Raw genomic sequence first — 22,880 nt, 5'->3', positions numbered from 1 at the left:
CCGACGATGATCGATTTTTCTGATTAGAACTTCCAGGCTGACAATTTTCCACTGATTGAAGTTGGTTTTTTAAAACATCCTCACTGGGACGAATGCTAACCTGCTGACTTTCAGTTTCAGATTCGCTTTCTGATCCTAACTCTGATCCAGTTAATTCTTCCTGCCAAAGCTTCAAGAGAGCTTCTTGTTCTTTCTCCCAACTACACATATTTCTATATGTCTGAAATTAAAAATATCTAATCAATTTTCAATATTCCTACCAATTACATTATGTTTTTGTTAAAAAAATAGAGATAAATTGTGCTAGTATAAGAACTTACCTGTTAATAATTAACCGGTGTTGTGGGGTTAAAATTACCCAAAAACTAAATATTACTGCACTTCAACTGTGTGGTGGGGTTAAAATCACCCAAAAGTCCAAAGAAGGCGACACCACTCGTTCAAATCTTATTTATATACTGAAATTTATGATGCAATACAAGATCTGTTATATTATGGGAAGGTACTCGTGGCGCTAGATGAATCTGGCGATGTTGCCAGTATTTTAACAAGCGCTAATGAACGACGTGGGTGATTTTCACCCCACAACACAGTTGCCGGGTTAAATCTGTTTTTTAACTCTGTTCTACATTCGTCATTGACATTTTCAAAAATTTTGTTGTATGTTACTCACAGTGGCACTGTCTTGTTTGGCAAGGGTTTCTTGTATATCCTGTTGATAATCCTGCACTAGTTAAAATTTTCGCAATTTTTCAAAATTAAATTTACGTTGTACGTTTTTTCCGTTTATGCTTTTTAATTATTGCTTCTCTCATATTAATTCTAAGCAAAAAATGATCAGAGTCTACATCAGCCCCTCTACACGTTTTCACATGTATTATTAAATTGGCGAATTTCTCTTGTATTGAGATGTGGTATATTTGATTAGTTTCATTAGTATTCATATGTGTACTTTCACCCCCTGTTATGTTTTTATATAATATCTTCTCTTCCGACCTTTGCATTGGCCTATAATAATTTTAATATTCTGTTTGGGCATTTCTTCAGACAATGACTCTAATTCTCATAAAATTCATCTTTCACTTCTTCTTCTTGTTCTTTTGTATGTATTTTTATCAGCGATATAATTTTCTCTTTTCCTTTGTTTCTAATTGTACACAATCTGTCAAATTTTGCTACGAATTTTTTTACCTGCTCCACGTCTTCATGTACCAGAAAACGCACTCCAAAATTCTTAGTATCGCCCCCACTTGTATAAAACGTGTATGGACTAATATTTTCAATGTTGCTTTTAGTCGTCAAATTTGTTTCTTGTATTGCTATGATGTGTATTTTATATTTTTTAAATTCTTCTATAATGCTCCCTCCCTCCTCTTATACTTCTCGTGCATTCCATGTCGCAAGATTTAGGTACGTATTCTTATTTTTTGTTTTACTATTTATGTTTACACTCATTTTCCTTTTCATCGCTAGGGTCCGTCGGTATAATGGATCGTCTTTTCCTTTTTCCACTACCGTATGCGATTTTTTTGGGTCCATATTTCTAGAATTTTCTCGTTTGAAAGTACGATTTCCGGTCCATTCCCATTTTATGCCATCCACAGTTACTTTTTTCTCTTCTATCTTCACGTTTTTACCTTCAGCTCTTAATTCCTTGCCTTTATTTACAATTTCCTACCTCATGTGTCTTTCATCCTTCATTTGTACCAGCAGTTGATCGCTAAAGCATAGACCGAACGAAGACGTGGCATCGGACGAAAGAAGTTCTCTTGGTAGACATATGGTCGCTAACCTCCGATGTGGAGAGGGCTCATAAAGAAAAATAAGAAGACTTAGTATTATATCCTTTTACTCACTATCAGTTTCCAGTAATTATTAAATTTGTCACAAATTTATACCGTTTGTCATGTTAACACATTCATTAGTTTTTATAATATACCTACAATAAATCTACGCTTTGTAGATACACAATATATATTACATCAATCTTTTAAACAGAGCCAATATAGTTCTTGAAAATCTTCTCTAATTCTATGAAGGGGCATTTGGTTCCAAACCTCATCATATAAGTACTCTTTTTCGACAGTATAAAAATGCAAAGCTTCTTCTGGACTGGACTTCATCTTTTCCAATCTTTCTGAGGGTATAAAAATAACGGAACGATTCTGCGTAGCTATATAGACAGCACAAGGTTTAAGCTCGTCCACTGAGGAAATAAAATCGTTGTAAGGAAAGATATCTTCAACATTAACCCCATATTGTTCCAAATTTGTCTTTACATGATTATAATATTCGTTCAGAAGTTTTGGCAGGTACTTTTGCCTCGTTTCTATATTTGTACACACCTAAAACAAATCAAAATATAGAAGCTGGTTTACTTTAATAACTTACAGATTCTGGTAAGGTACAAAGAAACTGTATGTAGATATAAAAGGAACTTACCTGAGTTAGCACCAGTAGTTCCAAAGCTGGTGGTACATATCTGCACATTTGAAAGTCGATCAAATAACAAGCTATGGGGTTTTTATTATCATCCCATTTGAACATCATATTTTTCCACCAGACGTCCCCATTGCAAATGACGTTAACGTACTTTTTGGATTTTCTAAAGCCTGAGTATATTTTTGAGTACACATGGGTTTTAATTCTATTCTGGAACTCCTCCATAGACATATCTTTAGTAGCAATTTCTGGAAACCGTGCTGCTTCTTTCTGCATACTTCGTAAATTACAGGCCGTGAACGCATCTGATGAGTCATGGATAAACATTTCTGTGAGCATCTCTGGAAAATACTCATCCAAAGTCTTCTGTGTACCCGTTAAAGTAGCTAACTTATGTTCGACTAAAAGGGAAGTCGAGTGTAGTTTAGCCATTTCCTTGAAAGCAATTGAAAGATGTTTATAGTCCAAGTCTACCAAAGATGGAGATTGGTAATTATCCACTGCAGCATCTTCAAAAGCTAGAAATGACTGAGATTGTAGATAACATTCAGGTGCAAACTTACTAACTTTTTCGAAACCCAATTTCCTTGCTAACGCTATAAATCGCAGGTACAGCTCAGCTTCTTTTCTGACAGATATTTTAAGCCAACCCCCTCTTAATTCATCAATGACCTGTGGCACGAGCTTGATGAAAAACTTATGAGTTTCTTCTTTTTGAAAGCGACAGACAAGGATTTTTAGTTTTGCGTATTCTCCCATAAAACCCATGCTGGAATCCAAATAATCAACTTCAAAATTTATTAAATCTACATCATTCGTTCCCAATTTTGCAGCAATTATCTCGTAGCAATCTTCTCTTGATATTACAGGAGAGACTATATGCTCATTCAGCTCTTGAAGCATAGATTTTAATGTTACAGTATTTTTAGAAGGCAATTCTAGGGATTTAAGAGCTACATTAAGTTTTACGAAAGGAAGAAGATCTCTCACCAAGATTTTGTATTCTGGTTTGGTCATAATGAGAGAATGAAGCTTTGATTGAGCTAGATTTTGAACCAGAGCGTCATAGGCATAATTCACTATAGTTTCCCATGCTTGAAACCTTTCTTTCTGATTTGTGGCAAGAAAAACATTATTAAATACATGAAACGTTATGTTTTTAACCGAATCTTTCTGATAATCTTCGTAATAATCACAAAACTGTTTCCACTGCTTTTCGATAGCATCTTTGAAAGAAGTATATTTAATTTCTTGAAAATATTCGTCACGGGGCAATTCCCAAAACAGTTTCAGAGCATTTTCACTACTTTTTACTTGATGACCGTCACAACTTGCTGAGGATATGTCTATTAAAACTTTTAATACACTTGTTTGCATTGTAGATTATATTTAAGTGCTTGCCTTTGATATTATTTGTTCAGTTACACGAAAATATTTAGACTAATGCACGTTTCTATTACACAATAATATATAATATTATGAGTATACATCGGTATGCAGATAGTATCAGATAGTATCTCTCTCTAGTTAATTGCGTGATTGCGACGGTGCCGTGTTTATTTTTTTTTTGAGTTATCAGCGTTATTTATTTTATATAAAATTTGTCTAAAATACACTACTTTTCCCATATTTTTTTCTTTTGGATTTGAACATACCCTCAAAAGAAGTTGTGTTTTTTTTTAATACATACCGTTCTGAATTTGTAATATTTGTAGAAATTTAAAGATAAATTTCGGTTTGGTATACCTATTACGGACTATAGTATTTTTTGTATGTGTTACTTGGCCGTAGGACCTTTGGACTAAACTCGACTTCGTAATTAAAATTCACCAGGATGTTCATCCCATACTCCTGGATTTCTCCTGAATGTATATTCACCTCATCTCATGTCTCTAAACATTTTACACTCACAAAACATCACCTCTTACATATGCTTATGTTAATAAGCATGTCAGGTTCACAAAAGTGATTAAATATAATGTTATTATGGGATTAAGCCACAATTGAGACCATCCCCGGAAAAGGGCCCATATGCCAAATGGCGCATTTGAGAAAAACGTAATTGAAAAGTATTTTGAAAACAAAGATTAAAATTTTGAACTTTATTGAAAGCTAAAATAAAAGTATTGTATTTAAACTTAAGTTACAATAAGATGTTTCAAAGATAAAGACACATTTTTATGTAAATATAATTTTTTTACATTAGCTTGTCATGGGCCCTTTTTCCACAGATCATTTGCGAAAGCAAATTTGCAAATCACAAATGGCGTAAAAAATAAACATTAAAACAAGTTATTATTATACAAAGAAAGTTATACAGAAACTTCTTCTAGTATCAAGCATATTCATTGTTCGTCTTCTTGGGACAAAAACGAAAATGGATCTCTCACGTCTTTTTCCTTCGCCGGCTTTATTCCAACCACTGGGACAGTTTGAAGACGAATGTTTGTGTTTATATTTCTTCCTTTCCAAATTGTGAATGGTATGTAATTTTTCATATATGTTTGAGAACAAGCCAAATTCCGTCTTTTTGTATTTCATTTGTACACACTGTTGAATGCTGAAAACAAGTCCCTTTGTTTTTGGCTTATTTAGAAAAAGTCCTTCCAAACTTTAAGTCCAATTTTTGGCTTATTTAGAAAGAGTCCTTCCAAACTTTCAGTCCAATTTTTGATTAGCGTTCTGTCCATGACAACATGAAAAGGAGATGGATTTTTCCGATAATGCACTATTGCTTCCAAATATGGCTTTGCCGTCCCTATGTATTCTTTCTTTTTTAAAGATGACTTTACCAGCCCAAAATTGCGATCGCACTGGTTAAAGGAATGGCCACGATCCGGAAATATATGTCGACTATTGACGTTAAACTTTTTACCATTGAAATGTTCTTATTTTGCCCTCTGCATCCGACAAAAATACGATTTCAGTGACATCGCGATTAATTTTTTTGCACAAGCAGTCATAGACGAATGAGAAATAACAGAATCGGCGCCTTTTTTTCCTTGTCCTTTCATAAATGTATACATAAAAGATGACCCACCATTGTAAATATGTATATTAAAGAGATAACACCAAAGTAGACGTTTATAAAACTGCACTGTTACATTGAGTTTCGGAACTGGTAGATTTTGTCCATAGTCAAATTCAATAACAAGGCAACTACTGTCAGTTTTACTTCTTTCTATCAGATTCCTTCTCATTGCTATATATCGCTTTACTTTCATATTGTGAAGGCGATAGGAAATTTTCACAGAAAATAACCCACAGTAGGATGTGGTTATATGGAGATGACGAGTTCTTCATTTGGCCCCACGGACCAGAAGTATTGAATAAGTTTCTGATGTATATCAACATAAAAGTAAAATCAATCAAATTCACTATTGAAAAAGAAAACAACAATTCACCTTCTTTTTTGAATGTGTTAATCACAATTAACACTTTGTTAATACTAACAAAGGTTTTGACAAAAAATAACTATCCATTCTCATTTATAAACAAAGAATTTCACAAGATTGAAGAAAGGAAAAAGCAAAACAACACAAGCAATTCAGAAATACTGACAAAAAGGAAGTAAGAAAGTAGATACGACTCGTTTAATCTCCACAAGAAGGTAAAAGAGGCAGCAGGAATGTACAAACCCAAGAGATCAGGACATATGACTGATGATCATGGCGACCCGGTAATAGACATTGAACAAACAAAGAATATATGAAAGAGATACGTTGAGAAGACATTCGATGACGACAAAGATAACAACCAGATAATTATGGAATACGACACAGGACCACCAATCACTCAAGACGGAGTCAAAGCCGCAATTAAAGCAACCAAAGCAGGCAAAGCACCAGGGCCCGACAACTTTCATTCAGAATTTCTAAAAATCATGGGAGACAAATGAGTAAAATGGCTTACGACAACGTTCAATAAAATCTATGACTTGGGGAAAATCCCAGAGAGCTGGTTAAAATCTACATTTATTGTTATGCATAAAAAACCCAATGCAAAAAAATGCGAAGAGCATTGTATTATCACTCTAATGAGCCACATTCTTAAGACCTTCTTAAAGATAATACACAGAAGAATGTATCATTCTCGATTCGATATACTAAAGGCAACTGATCTGGATAACAAAGACTTTCGAGTAATCAAGAACATATACTAAAACCAATCAGCAACCATTCGGGTGAAAGACCAACTAACAGAAGAAGTTGCAATAAAGAGAGGAGTACGACAGGGCGGCATATTCTCTCCCCTATTATTTATCGTCTATTTGGAACACGTCATGAGCCAGGCCTAGCATATCGAAGAGGACATTCTCATAAATGGTGAGCGCCTGAATAACATCAGATATGCAGACGACACCATCCTCTTTGCAGACAGTTTAGAGAGTTTACAGACACTAGTAACGCAATTGTGGAGAATCAGTCAAGACTACGTGCTTGATTTTAACATCAAGAAAACAAAGTACATGGTCATCAGTAAGAAGCATATTCCACCTAGTCAATTGGGACCACTCAGTTGAGATAAAACAAAGAATTGAAAAAGCCAGGTCAGCATTTGTCAGATTTTACAGTGCTGCTCTATGGGGTTGAATCATGGACACTAACCGAGGCATCCATGGGAAAACTCGAGGCATTTGAGATGTGGTGTTATAGACGGATACTGAGGATCTCCTGGGTGGACCGAATAACAAACATTGAGGTTCTACGTCGGATGGATAAAACATGTGAAATTATATCCACAGTGAAACAACGCAACCTAGAATATCTTGGACATGTAATGCTAAACGATCATAGATATAACCTGCTGCAACTTATATTACAGGGAAAGGTCTACGGAAAGAGGGGACCAGGAAGAAGAAGAATATCTTGACTCCAGAACTTACGAAAATGGTTTTCCTTGACCACTTCAGGACTATTTCGAGCTGCGGTCAATAAAGTTAGAATTGCCATGCTAGTAGCCAAAATCCGTAACGGATAGGCACATAGGAAGAAGACAAGAAGGGATTCAAAGATGTCAACAATAACATATTAAGGACTTATCAGAAAAATTTAAATAGGTACAATATCACAACATTCAAAACAAGCAACACACTTAGATCTAGTCTGTCCAGATCCAAACCCAACAACACAGAAGAAAGATCAAAGAACTGTATGTATTAAACAACCTGCGAACGCAACAATTCAATGTGGGAGCAACTGCAAGACCACTATGTTCCAGGATAAACAAGCATGAAACATGCATTAAGAACAGGGACTTCGATAAATCTCAAATATGCAAACATGCCTAGGAGAACGAGAATAGAGTACAATGGAAATATGCGTCAATAATCATGAAAGAAACAAAAAGCAGCTCTCATCCTACTTAATAAAGAAAAATGTGTAGCAAACCCAACAGCAGACAAAGTTAGAATGCTTTAGTTGCCAATACGCAAAGAAGAAGTCAACAACAAGAATTTACCAGCAACAGCGGATTAATAGAAAGGTCGGACACATAATATCATCTACAATTTATGCAGAATAGATACGCAACACACAATACACAAACATACAATCTACGTAAACCCACTACATTAAACAACCAATACAAAAAATACACAGCACAGTCCGAATTTGATATCCCGAAGGTAAAATCAATACTCTTAGATTTTTTCAATTTTGAACCAAAAGTAAGCTCTTGCCTACAAGTCCTGGCTAAGTAAATTGACTATCAATTTTGAAGAATATAACCTACAACATATTGTTTTTAGGGTTTACGAAGGGGAAATCGAAACGTCAATTTAGTTTTATAACCATTCAACACATCATCGGATGACCATATGCTGTTTGTTTAAGTTTCATGATTAAAAAGTATGAAAGCTCCGTGACCGAGCTCACCAGTTTTTTTAATAAACCTACAATAAATCTACGCTTTATAACAGAAAATATATTACATCAATCTTTTAAACAGAGCCAATATAGTTCTTGAAAGTCTTCTTTAATTCTATGAAGGGGCATTTGGTCCCAAACCTCATCGAACAAGTACTCTTTATCAACAGTAAAGAAATGTAAAGCTTCTTCTGGGCTGGACTTCATCTTCTCCAGTCTTTCTGGCGGTATAAAAATAACACGACGGTTCTGAGTAGCTACATAGACAGCACAAGGTTTAAGCTCATCCACTGAGGAAATAAAATCGTTGTAAGGAAAGACTTCTTCAACTTTAACCCCATATTGTTCCAAATTTGTCTTTACGTGGTTATAGTATTCGTCTAGAAGTTTTGGCAGGTACTTTTGCCTCGTTTCTATATTTGTACACACCTGAAACAAAACAAAACAGGTATTTATAATGCTAGTTTACTGTACCAGCATACATATTCCTATAATTTCCAAAAAAAATAAAGCTTTATAGTTTGTAGCTTATCAGCTGTAAATATAAAGGAGACTCACCTGAGTTAGCACCAGTAGGTCCAAAGCTGGTGGTACGTATCTGCACATTTGAAAATCGATCAAATAACAAGCTATGGGGTGTTTATTATCATCCCATTTGAACATCATATTTTTCCACCAGACGTCCCCATTGCAAATGACGTTAACGTACTTTTTAGATTTTCTGAAGCCCGAATATATCTTTGAGTATACCTGTGTTTTAATTCTGCTCTGAAACTCCTCCATAGACATATCTTTCACAATTTCTGGAAATCGCTCTGCGTGTTTCTGCATACTTCGTAGATTACAGGCTGTGAATGCATCTGACGAGTCATGAATAAACATTTCTGTGAGCATTTCTGGAAAATACTCATCCAAAGTCTTCTTTATACCTGATAATGCTGCTAGCTTATGTTCTACTAAAAGAGAAGTGGAGTGTAGCTTGGCCATTTCTTTAAAAACAATTGAAAGATGTTTGTAGTCATAATCTATGAAAGGTGGAGATTGATAATTATCCACCGCAGCGTCTTCGAAAGCTAGAAATGACTGAGAATGAAGATAACATTCAGGTGCAAACTTACTAACATTTTCAAAACCCAATTTTCTTGCCGATGCTATAAATCGCAGGTACAGCTCAGCTTCTTTTCTGACAGATATTTTAAGCCAACCTTCTCTTAATTCATCAATGACCTGTGGTACGAGCTTGATGAAAAACTTATGAGTTTCTTCTTTTTGGAAGCGACGGACAAGGATTTTTAGTTTTGCGTATTCTCCCATAAAACCCATGCTGGAATCCAAATAATCAACTTCAAAATTTATTAAATCTACATCATTCGTTCCCAATTTTGCAGCAATTATCTCGTAGCAATCTTCTCTTGATATAACAGGAGATAATGTATGCTCATTCAGCTCTTGAAGCATCGATTTTAAAGTTTCAGTATTTTTAGAAGGCAATTCTAGGTATATAAGAGCTACATTAAGTTTTACAAAAGGAAGAAGATCTTTTACCAAGCTTTGATATTCTGGTTTGGTCATAATGAGAGCATGCAGCTTTGATTGAGCTAGTTTTTGAACCAGAGAGTCATAGGCATACTTCACTATAGTTTCCCATGCTTGAAACCTTTCTTTCTGATTTGTGGCAAGAAAAATATTTGTAAATACATGAAACGTTATGTGTTTAACCGTATCTTTCTGATAATCTTCATAATACTCACAAAATTGTCGCCACTGCTTTTCAATAGCATCTTTGAAATATGTATATTCAATTTCTTGAAAGTATTCGTCACGGGGTAGTTTCCAAAGCAGTTTCAGTGCATTTTCACTACATTTTACTCGACCACCGTCACAATTGGCTGAGGATATGTCTATTAAAACTTCTAATGCACTTGTTTGCATTGTAGATTATACTGAAGTGCTCGCTTTTGATATTGTTTGTTCAGTTACACCAAAATATTTAGACTAATACACGTTCCTGATACGCGATATTATTTGAAATAAACATCAGTTGGCAATTATTCAAACAGATATTATCTCTCTATTTTATTATGTGATTGCGACAGTGACGTGCTCGTTTTTTTGTGAGAGTTATCAGGATTTTTTTTATGTAGTATTTTTCTTACATACACTGCTTTCCCTATGGTGTTCTTAAAATTTTTTTTCCTGATTTGCAGATGTTCTAAAATGAAGTTTTGTTTTTTAAGGAATACATAATGTTCTACATTTTGAAATATTTTAGATTAAACTGCGACAGTGATATCATTAATATTTGTAAAAAAATTGGAAAAATAAATCTGTTTGAAATAAAAACAATATTTTCAGCCGATGATCAACCGATAGATAATCCAATAACACAAATTAGAGAAAGATAAAGACTAGGCATTAATGACAAATTTATCAGGTTTCGGGGTATGTGCGAAACAATTCACAGAATATTAAAGAACAAGACAAGAAACGATACAATCATCATACTATATAAGACACTCTAATATATGAATGTGAAAATTGCGTAATAATACAAGAAGATAATTCTAGAATCTACGCTAGCTAAATGAGATATCTCAGAAGAGTGAACGCAGCAGTGTTGTTTCATCATCAGCAGCAGTGTTATTTCTGTCAGTTTTATCTTTTTTCTTTCAAAGGATTTTCCTCTAATTTTATTTCACCATCTACGTCACCATCCACATCTTTATCATCATCATCATAATTCTGGCTTCACCCTGACCCTGCGTTTGTCGTAGTCTCCTCAAGAATTTCTCTCCAGTCGTCCCTACCCATCACTTTTCTCCGCCAAGCACGTATTCCCATATTTCTCATGTCTTATCAAGGATCCTTGTTCTGGGTCCTCCTCTTCTACTCTGACCAATGGGTCTATCAAGGAGCGTTTTTCTAGCTGGGTCATTTTGTTCCATCCGCATTACATGCCCTATCCACCTCAGACGTCATATCTTAATATATTTTACGATATCAGGTTCCGTGTATATTCTATAAAGTTCGAAGTTCGATCGTCTTCTCCACACTCCATTGTCATTCACTGCTCCATAGATTCGCCTTAGTACTTTTCTTTCGAAACATGTTTTCATTATTTTTTGTTACAGTCCAGGTCTCTGAACCATATATTAGGACTGGGCGTATTATTTTTTTTCGGAGTTTTATTTTTGTATTTCTCGATATAATTGTGGATTGAAGGAGGAGATTGAGCCCAAAATAGCATCCGTTGGCCGTGCAAATTCTGCAGTTTATCTTTGCGGTAGTATTATTTTCAGTGTTAAGGAGCGCTCCCAGGTATACAAATTCGTTCACTGCTTCGATGACGTCGTTTTCTATAATAAGTGTTCGTATGATTTGTGTTCGCATGCTTATTTTCATATACTTCGTTTTGTTGGTGTTTACTATTAAACCCATTTTGTAGCTAATTCTGTTAATGCTACATACGCCTCTCGTACAGCGTTTTCCGTTCTCCTAACATTCAAATCTTCAACATCCGAAAGCGAAGACAGATCTCCTGTTGTTCTTGGTAGAATCTATTTGTTCTCATTTTCACTTAAACATTCCCCTTCACTTCCACTCAATACTTCTTTACCCATGAATGCTAAATATTCCTTTTGTTGCTCGTTAGTGAGTCTAAATACACATAAACAAATCGATGTATACTACTACTTATTACAATTCATTAAAAAACTTACCTATTTTGCGACTATCAATTTAAAAAATTTTTAATGTAATCCTTCCCTATTTTGTAAGCAATTTTAGACACAATTTTACAAAACGGATTCGATAAATATTTCAAAAAAAAACCTACTTAGGTTGGTACCCGGGTACCTTAATTTGTTATCATCATCAATTTTGGCTCGACAATTCTTTGTGGATCCTGGCCTGCTCTAAAATTAGTTGCCATTCTGTCTGGTTTCTGGCAACGTGTTGCCATCTTTTGATCTCTAGTACCCCAATCGGGTGGTGAAAAGACGGGTTGCTCACGGTGGTGACAAGACTTTATGTCCGAAGTGCAGAGCTGAAGGATCCACAGAACAGTGCCGGACTCGAGCCAAAACCACCACCGCCATACTCCCCAGAGAACGCCAAATGGAACCATCCTGTGTAGATATAACATCTCTTTGGCGCCTCCCAGACTTATTCGTTCACCTCTTTGCAGGAATTTCCTCGCTCCATCAAACAATCTGCAAGGTATCAATAAGGTGTACCCCTGATGGGTACATATTCACAACTCTCTACTATAAAAGGAACACTCGACGCTCTGGAAAAAACCACGCACGGTCTAAGTCCTTACTCTCTACAAACACTCTGGACATATGCCCAGATTTAACTGGGCAATACCCCTCTTTGGTTACATACACACACGGACAGATGTAGTACCATGTAGACACCATGTAGTACCCTCTTCCTTTCAGGTTTGTCACCACCGATGTTGGGCATCAACCAGCTCAACGCAGCCACTCTCTGAGCGGCCTTCTGTGCGATCACACGGACATGCTCCCCCACCGTCCGTTTGTGTGGATGTTCACCCCCAAGTAGCTCACAAGGCTCGTCCTTGTCCCGAGCTATGACCAGCACAGCGACGTCATCCGCGAATGCGAAAGGGGAATATCCCTCTCCATATTCTCGGCGCGTGACCCCGTCATATGCCAGATTTCACAGCGTCGGACCAAGGACGGACCCCTGGGGGACACCGGCCGTAACGTCGACCACGACTGGCCCCTTGACCACGAGCCTTCGCTCCGACAGGTAGTCCGCGACGATGTTCTTCAGATATTTTGGGCAATTCCGTCCACTTGAGGAGCTCATCACGTGGAACCACTTTATGCTGTTAAGGGTGTTTCTGACGTCGAAGAGAAGCAAAGCAGCACACTTGCTGTTGCTTCCCTCCAAGGCCCGAAACACCGCCAACATACACTCAGTTGTACTTTTGCCCGCGAAAAAGCCATACTGGTCTGGGGATAGCCCTCCAGATCTCTCAATCACCTCTTCGATTCTTGATCTCGACAATCTCTCGTACAAGTCTTAACTCCATCTAACAACCAACGGTCGGCCACTGCTTCTTCTTCCTATAGGTGTTCCTGTCGTTAGCTTTTTAGCAATCATGTTTTCAGGCATTTGTATTATGTGTCCGGCCCATCTAAGTCACTTTATTTTAGTCAATGTTACGACATCTGGTTCATTAAAGAGCTGGTATAATTCGAAATTAATTTTTTTGCGCCACTGCCCTTGATCGTTTATAGCTCCAAATATTTTGCGGGGTATCTTACGTTCGAATATTCTCAGAAGTCTTCGATCTTTCTGCGTTATAGTCCATATTTCCGCCCCATATGGGAGGACCGGCATCAGCAGTGTTTTATATATAATAATTTTAGTTTTTTTTTGGATATTTCTTGAGTGGAATTGTTTTGGAGTCCATAGTATGCCCTATTTGTAAGGTTTATTCGTCTTTTAATTTCTTCGCTTTTTTTTATTGGTAGTAGTCACTAGCGAGCCAAGGTATGTTAAGCTGTCAACACGTTCAAAGATATGAGTTCCAAATGCTGTTTCCCATTCCTCTTTTGCTGTAGGATCCTAAGTAACTACATGTACCTGGTTTTGTCTTCATTGATGACTAGACCGATCTGTTTAGCCGCCGTTTCCAATTCTAGGAAATATTGCTCAACATCTCGTTTGCTACGCCCTATTATGTCAATGTCATCAGCATATGCTAAGATTTGTATCGAGCTATTGTAAATAGTACCACTGTCTTTAATTCGTGTGTCTCGGACTGCCTTTTCCAAGGCAATGTTGAATAGGAGGCAATCCAGAACATCCCCTTCTCTGAGTATATCTTTTATCTTAAAGAATCGAGAATTTTCTCCCTGTAGCCTAACGCTGGCTTTTAAGTTAGAGATTGTTATTCTCGTTAATCGGAAGTTTTTCTGGTATACTAAACTCACGCATTAATTGGTACAGTACTGTTCTCTTGACACTTTCGTATGAGGCCGTGAAGTCGACGAATATGTGACGGGTTTCAATGTTTAATTCTGTTTTTTCGAGGATCTGTCTTATTGCATGAATCTGCTACATTGTTGATTTTTCTGGAGTAAATCCGGTCTGGTATTTTCCAACTATGTCAACTGCATAAACTTGTAGCCTTTCGTAGATAATATTTACTAGTGTTTTGTAAGCAGTTGTTAACAGGGTTATACTTCTGTAGTTGTCACACTGTAGCTGATCGCCGTTTTGACGTAACGGGCATATCACGAACTAAGACCATTTACAGGGCATGGTCTCATGTTGCGAGACAAAAAGTAAAAGTTTATGCAGTGTGTGTACCTTAACTGTGTACAATAGATATAAAGTGGGACCGTGCTCAAGAGGGTTAATATGTTTTGAGATAATGCAGTATCCAAAATTAGGCAGCTATTCAATAATAGGCAACTTTCTCTTACAGTTTAAAAAATTTCCTAGACACTCCTAATCAACGGATTTCATTGATTTAAAAGCTTGAATGCCCTTTTATATTTTAAGTATTTAAAACTGTTTTTGTTGACACTGTATAATTTCAAAAATTATTTTTTTTTCAAAAATTTTCGCAAAATAATTTGGCGACAACTACTTGATCGATTGTGCTGAAATTTTATGATTTTTTTTTTATTGAAGTTTTTACGTAACTTTTAATTATCTGAAAAATATTATTGAAAACACATTGATTTTTTACCCATTTTTAATGGTTTTTGCTAATTTTGCCATAATAATTATTATTTTGTCAATTTAAAATGAATTCAATTTTGTAGAAAATTTAATTGTAAACTCTTATGGCTTTTAAAGCGTTTCTAAAATGTAGTTTCCGAAAAAAGCAACAAAAAAATTGAATTTTTCTAATTTTGTTCAAAATTGTTTAATAAAAAATTTAGTTCACCTGTTGAAGTGTCATAGTCAAATTATTATTTCTAAAAATATTTCGAAGCGATTAAAGCAAAAAATATGATCATATACGATTTACTCAAATGAGGGTTTTTAGAACAGACATCGCCTGGACTATTACTATAATCCTGCTGCTGCAGTGGTCTGCCATCAGAAACAAAACGTAAACGAATGGATATAAGATAAGCGGTAGGCGTGTTGCCAGTTGTTTCTTATATCGCCAGTCATTTATAATAATGTCCCAAGAACTGCTCGGCATATTAGCTGCAGACACACTTAGGAAAAGGTGATTCAATTACCGTAATTGCCATTTTCACATTCGTTTTTATACTCGAGAAACTATTAAGGAAATATTTATAGATTACTACTTTGTATTTAATTAAAATATAAAAAGCATACATTTTGTAATTAAAAAGTATTAGCAACAAACAAAAAGTCAAAACAAAGCTAGACATAAGACAGAGACAAATCTTGTGGAATTTATGGAGGAAATAAAATGAAGCAAAGATGGGACAGGCAAACTAACACCACGTTCTCCTCGTGTTCAGAAGCTCGTTCACCGAGCTAAACTTTTCTTAGAAGTCACGAAAATAGAAATGCCAAGATTTCTATTGACGAAACTAAAATTCAGATTTTTGCTTTAATCTATGCCTTATATACATTGCGAGGCAAAACAGACGATGCAAAAGGTGAAAGAGAGATATGGGGATCTAAAAGTTGCATTCCACAACATATCTCCACATCTAAGCAAAAATCCTTGGCGAATTGGTTTCTAGTACTCATAAAAAGTAAACCGAAATAAAAGAAATAGGGAAATGAGAAAAGCCATAAAAGAAATCAAAAATAAGAAAGCACCGGACCTGGAGGCATCCCACCTGAACTTATAAAGTACGGTTGAAAAAAATGACACCAGATGATAAAATGGACATTTCAGAAAACCATAAATGAAGAATAGCTCCCAAAGGAATGGATGGAGGCATATGTGACATCTATATTTAAGAAAGGTGATAGAAAACGATGCGAAAACTACAGAGGAATAAGCGTAATATCATCAATAGGAAGATTATAGCATTACATCAATAGGATGCACGTTCGTTACAGCTATACGATAAAAAATTAAAATTATTTCAAATGTAAAAATAAAAATAACAATAAAAGAAACGTTAAAAGAACGATATTTCTTTGATGAATTATTAAGGTTAGTTATTATCCGTTTTATAATTTTAAGTGTTTTTATTTTTGTTAATGTAATACATCTCAAAAAATAACCTACTTTTGTAGTAAGCAGTCTGTGCCAAAATGGGAGCTTTGTTATAGTCTAGCATATGACCAGTGTTTTCATAGTGCTCAACTACTGCGCAAGTATTTTTTCTCAAGCGGCAATCACTTTTATGTTGTGTGATGCGTTGTTTTAGCCATTGTGATGTTTGGCCAATGTAGCTATTTTGACATCCTAGTCACGGTATTTCATAAACAATATTACTTTTATATAAGGTTGGTACTGGGTCTTTGATTTTTGAAAATAGTTGTTTGCTGTTCATGGTATTATATTTAGCTATACTAATACTAGGAACATTTTTGAATATGGATATGACAGAATGAGTTAGACCATTAATAAAGGGGAGTTCTTATATTTGATTGATTTGTTGTTAGAATCATGGACGGGACTGTTATAGAAATTAGTGCTGTAAATCAGTTTTTTTTTTAAATTTGTTTAGGATATCCGTTGTTACGAAAAATTTTGTATGTTATGTCCAAATTTTTTTGTAAAAAGTTGGTTAATGACATATAGGCAAAGATTTCTATTGACAAAACCAAAATTTAGATTTTTGCTTTAATCTGTGCCTTCTATAAATTGCAAGGCAAAACAGACGATGCTTAAGGTGTAAGAGAGATATGGGGAATCTAAAAGTTGCATTCACAATACAGAGACACTATACGTGAAATTAAATTTTAACTGTCTTTGTTTTCTTAAAAGATTCAGATAAAAGTCATTCGTTAATGACAGCAGATTCAAAAACACAAAAATTTGTTCAGCATTCACTCAAAAATTACACAGAGTTTAAAATATTTCACTTGAGAAACGTGCTATGTTACCAAAACTATTCTGGTTAGTTTAAGACTTAAGTAATAAAACTTTGAAAATGTAAAGAACAGCAGTTTCCACAATTTTATTTACTCTCCTCCGCCATTCAAACATCTCACAAAACGGGAAATCCTCACTGTACAACCGATAAAATGTATATCAAGTCGTGGCGGTTGCTTCCCACCAGAAACTATTTACAATCACGTCAAAGAAAACACGAAGTGTAAACATTTGGCCCAAAAAGGGTCGAAGGATGGGCTATAAATTCCTTTTGGTGCGGTCCGAGGCTCTGAGGTCAAATGTTATTCCAAAGATTCATGGTCAGTTACAGTTGATGAACGTGGACGCGAAGGAAAGATTTTCTCCAAAGTTTGTACGATGTGGCTGTCTTAACCATCTAGCTCAAAAATGGGATATATACAAGGAATACATGCAAAAATAAAAAGTTGGAAGATGGACAATTTCGTTAATTAAATAAAAAGTAAAATTAAATTAGAGAAAATTATAAATTGTCAAAAGCAGTTGCTGAATGTAACGCGGCTCGCACACGCATACCGGACCAATATATATATAAGTAAAAACTATAAATGAGGACCCTAAAAGTAAAGGGGTATAAGTGACAAAAAGTAAATTTTGAGTAAATGCAAAGTTAAGCCTTCAATGTAATTCCCTTGATTTGTTAATGCTAGGTTTTCTTCTCTTCTTCAATTAAGTAACTGTAAGCACTATTATTATTATTTGTAACAAAAATCATAGGTTTATTGACTTTACTTATATTGGAGCTATTTTTATGTTGCTATGTAGCACTTGTACCCTTTTACTTTTAAGAAATGCAACATAAAGGTAAAAAATGTGAAAAGTTTTTGTACAAAATTTATTCTTCACCATAACTCTAATATATAATTAACTTATGATTCATCGACATCAGTGTCGTTATTGACCATCATGTCGCAGATTTATCAAAAACTCATGGTAAATTGGAGGTACATAGTTGAGTAACTGTTGAAGATTTGAATATTTAGCTTGCTTAATGAGAGGCCTTTTGTCAATCGGTACTGGCAAGAGATCTGGCGGAAGGGCAGAGTTTTTGCCAGCTCGAATGGGTTTCATAGAGAGTTCTCTAAACTCTTCTATGATACCTCCAGCTGTTTTATTATAAAACAGAGTTAAAGGTTTGTACGGTTGAAAATGTACTCATTGCATACTCTGTATTGCATATACTTGCAGAAGTTATCAGCTCCATCCAATGTTAAGATACATAAAGGTTCTTTTTGGTTCTTTTCTTTTTTAACTCTATCAAACCACAGTCTTGGTCACACTCATTATAACAATGACCACTTATAAATAAGCGATGATCTACTGTTTGAATATTGAAATTTGACTGTCACGTGACTCTTTTGGCCTCCACAGTTGTCGCTAAATGCAGTTATGTGTTTTACATATGGGAGAATGTTTCTGATATATTTTAGGAGACAATGATATTTCCTGACATCCACATGACGCCTGACCTTCGTGTCACATAAAGAAATGGGTCATTTCAGTCTGTAGGTTATGGACCCCTAAGTTATACGTCCATAGTTGCCTCAAATAATATGCTTTAGAAGTTAACACATTAGGAGTTGGCATAGTTTTTTGCAAGTCGAAGATGATCGCAACTTTGCTAGCATCCTTTAGGTCATGATACTACGTTTTCTTCTGCCGAACCATGGCTTATTTTTATCTGAAATTTTTCACATTTATCACAGATGTCTCTACTTGGCCTTTTGAAAATAAGGTTGAACTAAGTATTAAAAATATTCCTGTAAAAGCAGATTCTTCTTGTTTTTCCTTCTTTCAGAAATCACAATAAAGTTTGTACAATATTTTTAAATAACACTCCTGAGGAAGATACCTCCTTTTCTGAGTCTTCACTTCTAGTGTAGTGGCTTGGGTACCTAGAAAACTTTTAATATACTCTTTTATGATTTCAATTCCTTTACAGAAATTTTGTTCGGGGGTGATTTCTTTGCTCTTTTGTATATTCATGACACGCCTGAAGAGACTTTTTTGTTTTCAACTACATTTTGTAAACGTTTGTTCGAGACATTAAGAGGTTTCATTATAAGCTGTTTACATACTCTAAAACTTTACAGATTATAAAGACATGACACCTCGTGGTTGCTAACTGCATCTAGTTTTTTTCTTTTTATATGTCTGTATAAACCGATTTAGAAAAGCTGTTTGGGAGATTCCAGTGCCCAATGCTCAATACTCTTTAAAAATTGAAAGTCTTTGTTTTTTTGAAATAATATTGGTACATCTATTCTAACAATGATGATTTACAAGTTCTCGTAACTTTTTAGCTTCATGAGAATTTTGTTTTTTGTCCATGTAAACTTCACCTGAATTTTTTGCTATTTTAGCTCTGTTTTTTGCCACTTATCTCGCCTCCGAATCGATTTCTTGCCAGTCTGCTTTGGTAGTAGAAACGTCTAAACAGGTAAATCATCTATCAGCGGCTCCGTATTCCGCAAAGAAACAAAACGAACTCTTGTTAAAAACACTGTAGTTTATAATAACTTAAAGCATTACATTAAAGCATAAAATTACATTAAAGTATTACTTAGGAGTTATACCACTACCCATCTAAAATTATCAACTAACACTCTGACACAGTGAAACAGGGGTACAAGTGCACTTGTATCTCTTTTTTTTCAAGCCCTACTCATCTTTGGCTTGGAGGCTAAGTAACTTGCCGCTAGAAGGCAGCACCTGATAAACATATCGCTTAGAACTTTTTACCTCCAAATCGAATGAAAATTTTCCAGTCCAGAGATGCAGTTTTCTCAATATTTACAAAAATTTCACTTATACCCTTTTACTAGCTAATGTTTTTTTTTTATTAAATTTTTGCTGATCTCGCACACCGTCGCAATACGATATCGCTATAACCTTTGTAGAGCAACATATTATATCGCTAGCAACACGACGTGTCGCTTGAAAAGCAACTATATCGCCCAATTTGGCAATTTTCGTTCATCAAGTAGATTTTTTACAAAATGTCAGACGATCCCGCATTTAATATCAAGTTTGTGGAACTTCTTGAAAAATATAAATGTATTTATGAGTACCTATCGACGACAGGATCCAAACAAAAGAAATGTTGTGGAGAAAGCACGGGTTGAAATTGCAAGGAAATTAAAACTATCTGACAAGTACCAATAATTTATTTTTTCTTAAACGAAGTTATCTTGCCATGGTAAGGCATTTTTTCTGGCTTCAAAAATTATGATATCAAGTAATCACGTAATTTATAATGAGATGTTTTATTTGTTAATAAATTATGAGCAAGTAGATTTCTATATAAGTACATAGTCATCTTTTGCAATCTGTGGAATTGAAAACGTGCCCTCTTTGAGTTTTATAAAGTTATGGAGAACACAGGCAGTTTTTATTATCGAAATAGCTAATTTTTCTTGGGGTCTTAGAAAAATTTCAAGGTTTTCAAATGAATTAAAAATTATTATTTAAAAGACGTCATGCAGTTACTTACTCCTTTTATGAAATCCAAAGCACAACAAAGTAATTTACCCAAAGAAACAGAAGCAATTTTATAAATAAACAGTGACACTGAAATGAAGATCATTCTGAAAAAGAAATGATCGCATCTGCTATAAACTCCCAGAATGTGACATGTGACAAGCCCCCCGATGAGAAAAATGAATTCACCCACGTCCAGTGTTTGGATAATACAAGCATTCGACCAATGAAACGACGAAAAGTTCCAACAAATACCCTTAATAAAATTGATAAGTATTTTATGGAATATGTGGAGTCAAAAAAAGGTTTTGCTGTGGAAAATAATAATCTAGATTTGGAATTTTTTTAAAGTTTGCTTCCTGATATTGCAAAATTAAAGGATTATCAAAAGAGGTAGTTTAAAAATGTGTGATAATCGATTACAAAACAATTCGTGTGCGTAGTAACATTCACCCAAAGATATGGAGGAGGACGGATTTCATCTACAGGAACATATATTTAGAATTTTTCACCCAACATGTCATCAAGTGATGACGATAGGAATTGGTCTTTACAACTATAATATCAATTTTTTTTAACCTCGTACTTTTCTTATGTAAGTTTTATTTAACTTATCTTAGCTTAATGTGATTAAAAGCTTCTCCTGTGAGCTGATCGCATATCTGCAATTGGTGTCTTGTTTAGTAATATAAGGTGCTGTCAGCTGAACTACGTTTCAAAAGTGCTCTGACTTATTCGGTCACAGTTTTGAAACTGTGTAGGATGCGTCTTTAATCCTTGAACACATATACTGGCTCCATGTTCAGCGAACGCTGCAAATGCTGGATGAATCCAATATCGTCTTCTTTTTCTTTTCCTCTTTAAAATTTGCCACAACATTATCACTTTGTCTTCATCATCAGACTACATTTTGAACAACTGATTTTTTATCGCTTTGGTATGCGAAGTACAACAAAATATGTTGCCTGTTGCTTATTGCATGTTTCATATTAATTGCGGAAACTGCAGAAAAACTGAAATACAACTTAGAGAAATGGAACCTAGAAGCAAGCAAATACAACTTAAACGTAAACAAAGAGAAGACTCAAATGATGAAAATATCAAGGAAACAAGCAACGGAAGATCAAATAGAAGTAATGATAGACCAACAAAAAATAATACAGACAAATTCATACAAATACTTAGGAATAGTAATCAACAACAAAGGAGACATCGAGGATGATCTTAACAACAGAATGGAAAACACAGGAAAACTATGCCAAGCACTAAATAGAGGATTCCTCAATAACAAAGAAATATCAACAAAGACCAAGATGACAATATACAAAACAATATAAGACCTACAGTGACATATGGAGCAGAAAATTGGATATTAAACAAAAGACATCAGAGCAGAATTCAGGCAGCAGAGATGAAATACCTCAGAAGAACGATAGGAGTAAAAAGAACTGATAGAATCAGAAATGAAGAAATAAGAGAAAGACTCAAAATCAAACCGATACTCGAGTCAATCAAAGAGAAAAAATTGGCATGGTTCGGACATCTAACCCGGATGGACAATAATAGACAAGTAAAAAGAGTGTGGGACGCCAAACCAATAGGGAAGAACAGAAGAGGAAGACCCATTAAAGAATGGAACAGTGACATCTCGCAGATACTGCAGAGTAAGGGTAAGACTTGGCAGGAAGCAACACAGATGGCATCCAATAGGAAGGAATGGAGAAAGTTCGTTAAGAGCTAGGACACCTCAGAAGACTGTCAAATATTGTAATTTAATTAATTGTATTGTCTACAAATCTCTACACAATACAATCATGTAAACAGGCGAATATAAATGACAGAAAAATTATCGAAGAAACGCTCTAATAAATATTATACATTGTCTATGAAAGAAACAAACAGATCACAGAATCTTTAATAAGTGGATAAATTTCTGTAAAAAATTTATCCAAGTGCTACGCCACTGGTAGCAAACAATTTCTAAATTCATAAGATCTACCGAGGTAACTTTCACCGAGCAAATTCCA

The 22,880-nt window shown here is 35.0% G+C and overlaps 3 protein-coding genes across 13 annotated transcripts in view; 2 read left to right on the top strand and 1 right to left on the bottom strand.

Moving 5' to 3' along the window:
* The window catches only part of LOC140446660 (uncharacterized), a 710,626-nt gene that overhangs the window by 497,732 nt on the left and 190,014 nt on the right, over positions 1 to 22,880 (top strand). The window lies entirely within an intron of this gene.
* Positions 1 to 22,880, top strand: part of LOC140446703 (uncharacterized) — a 135,038-nt gene that overhangs the window by 33,460 nt on the left and 78,698 nt on the right. The window lies entirely within an intron of this gene.
* LOC140442308 (uncharacterized) lies at positions 1,833 to 10,348 on the bottom strand. Its single transcript, XM_072533384.1, has 4 exons — positions 8,868 to 10,348; positions 8,377 to 8,738; positions 2,443 to 3,808; positions 1,833 to 2,345 (listed from the first exon to the last, which is right to left on the bottom strand). Exons 1-4 carry the CDS (start codon positions 10,239 to 10,241, stop codon positions 1,983 to 1,985), a joined length of 3,465 nt encoding a protein of 1,154 aa, XP_072389485.1. The 5' UTR covers positions 10,242 to 10,348; the 3' UTR covers positions 1,833 to 1,982.

This window comes from Diabrotica undecimpunctata, chromosome 1 (genome assembly GCF_040954645.1).
Source record: "Diabrotica undecimpunctata isolate CICGRU chromosome 1, icDiaUnde3, whole genome shotgun sequence".
Lineage (NCBI taxonomy): Eukaryota > Metazoa > Arthropoda > Insecta > Coleoptera > Chrysomelidae > Diabrotica > Diabrotica undecimpunctata.
This window is presented reverse-complemented; position numbering and strand designations above follow the sequence as displayed.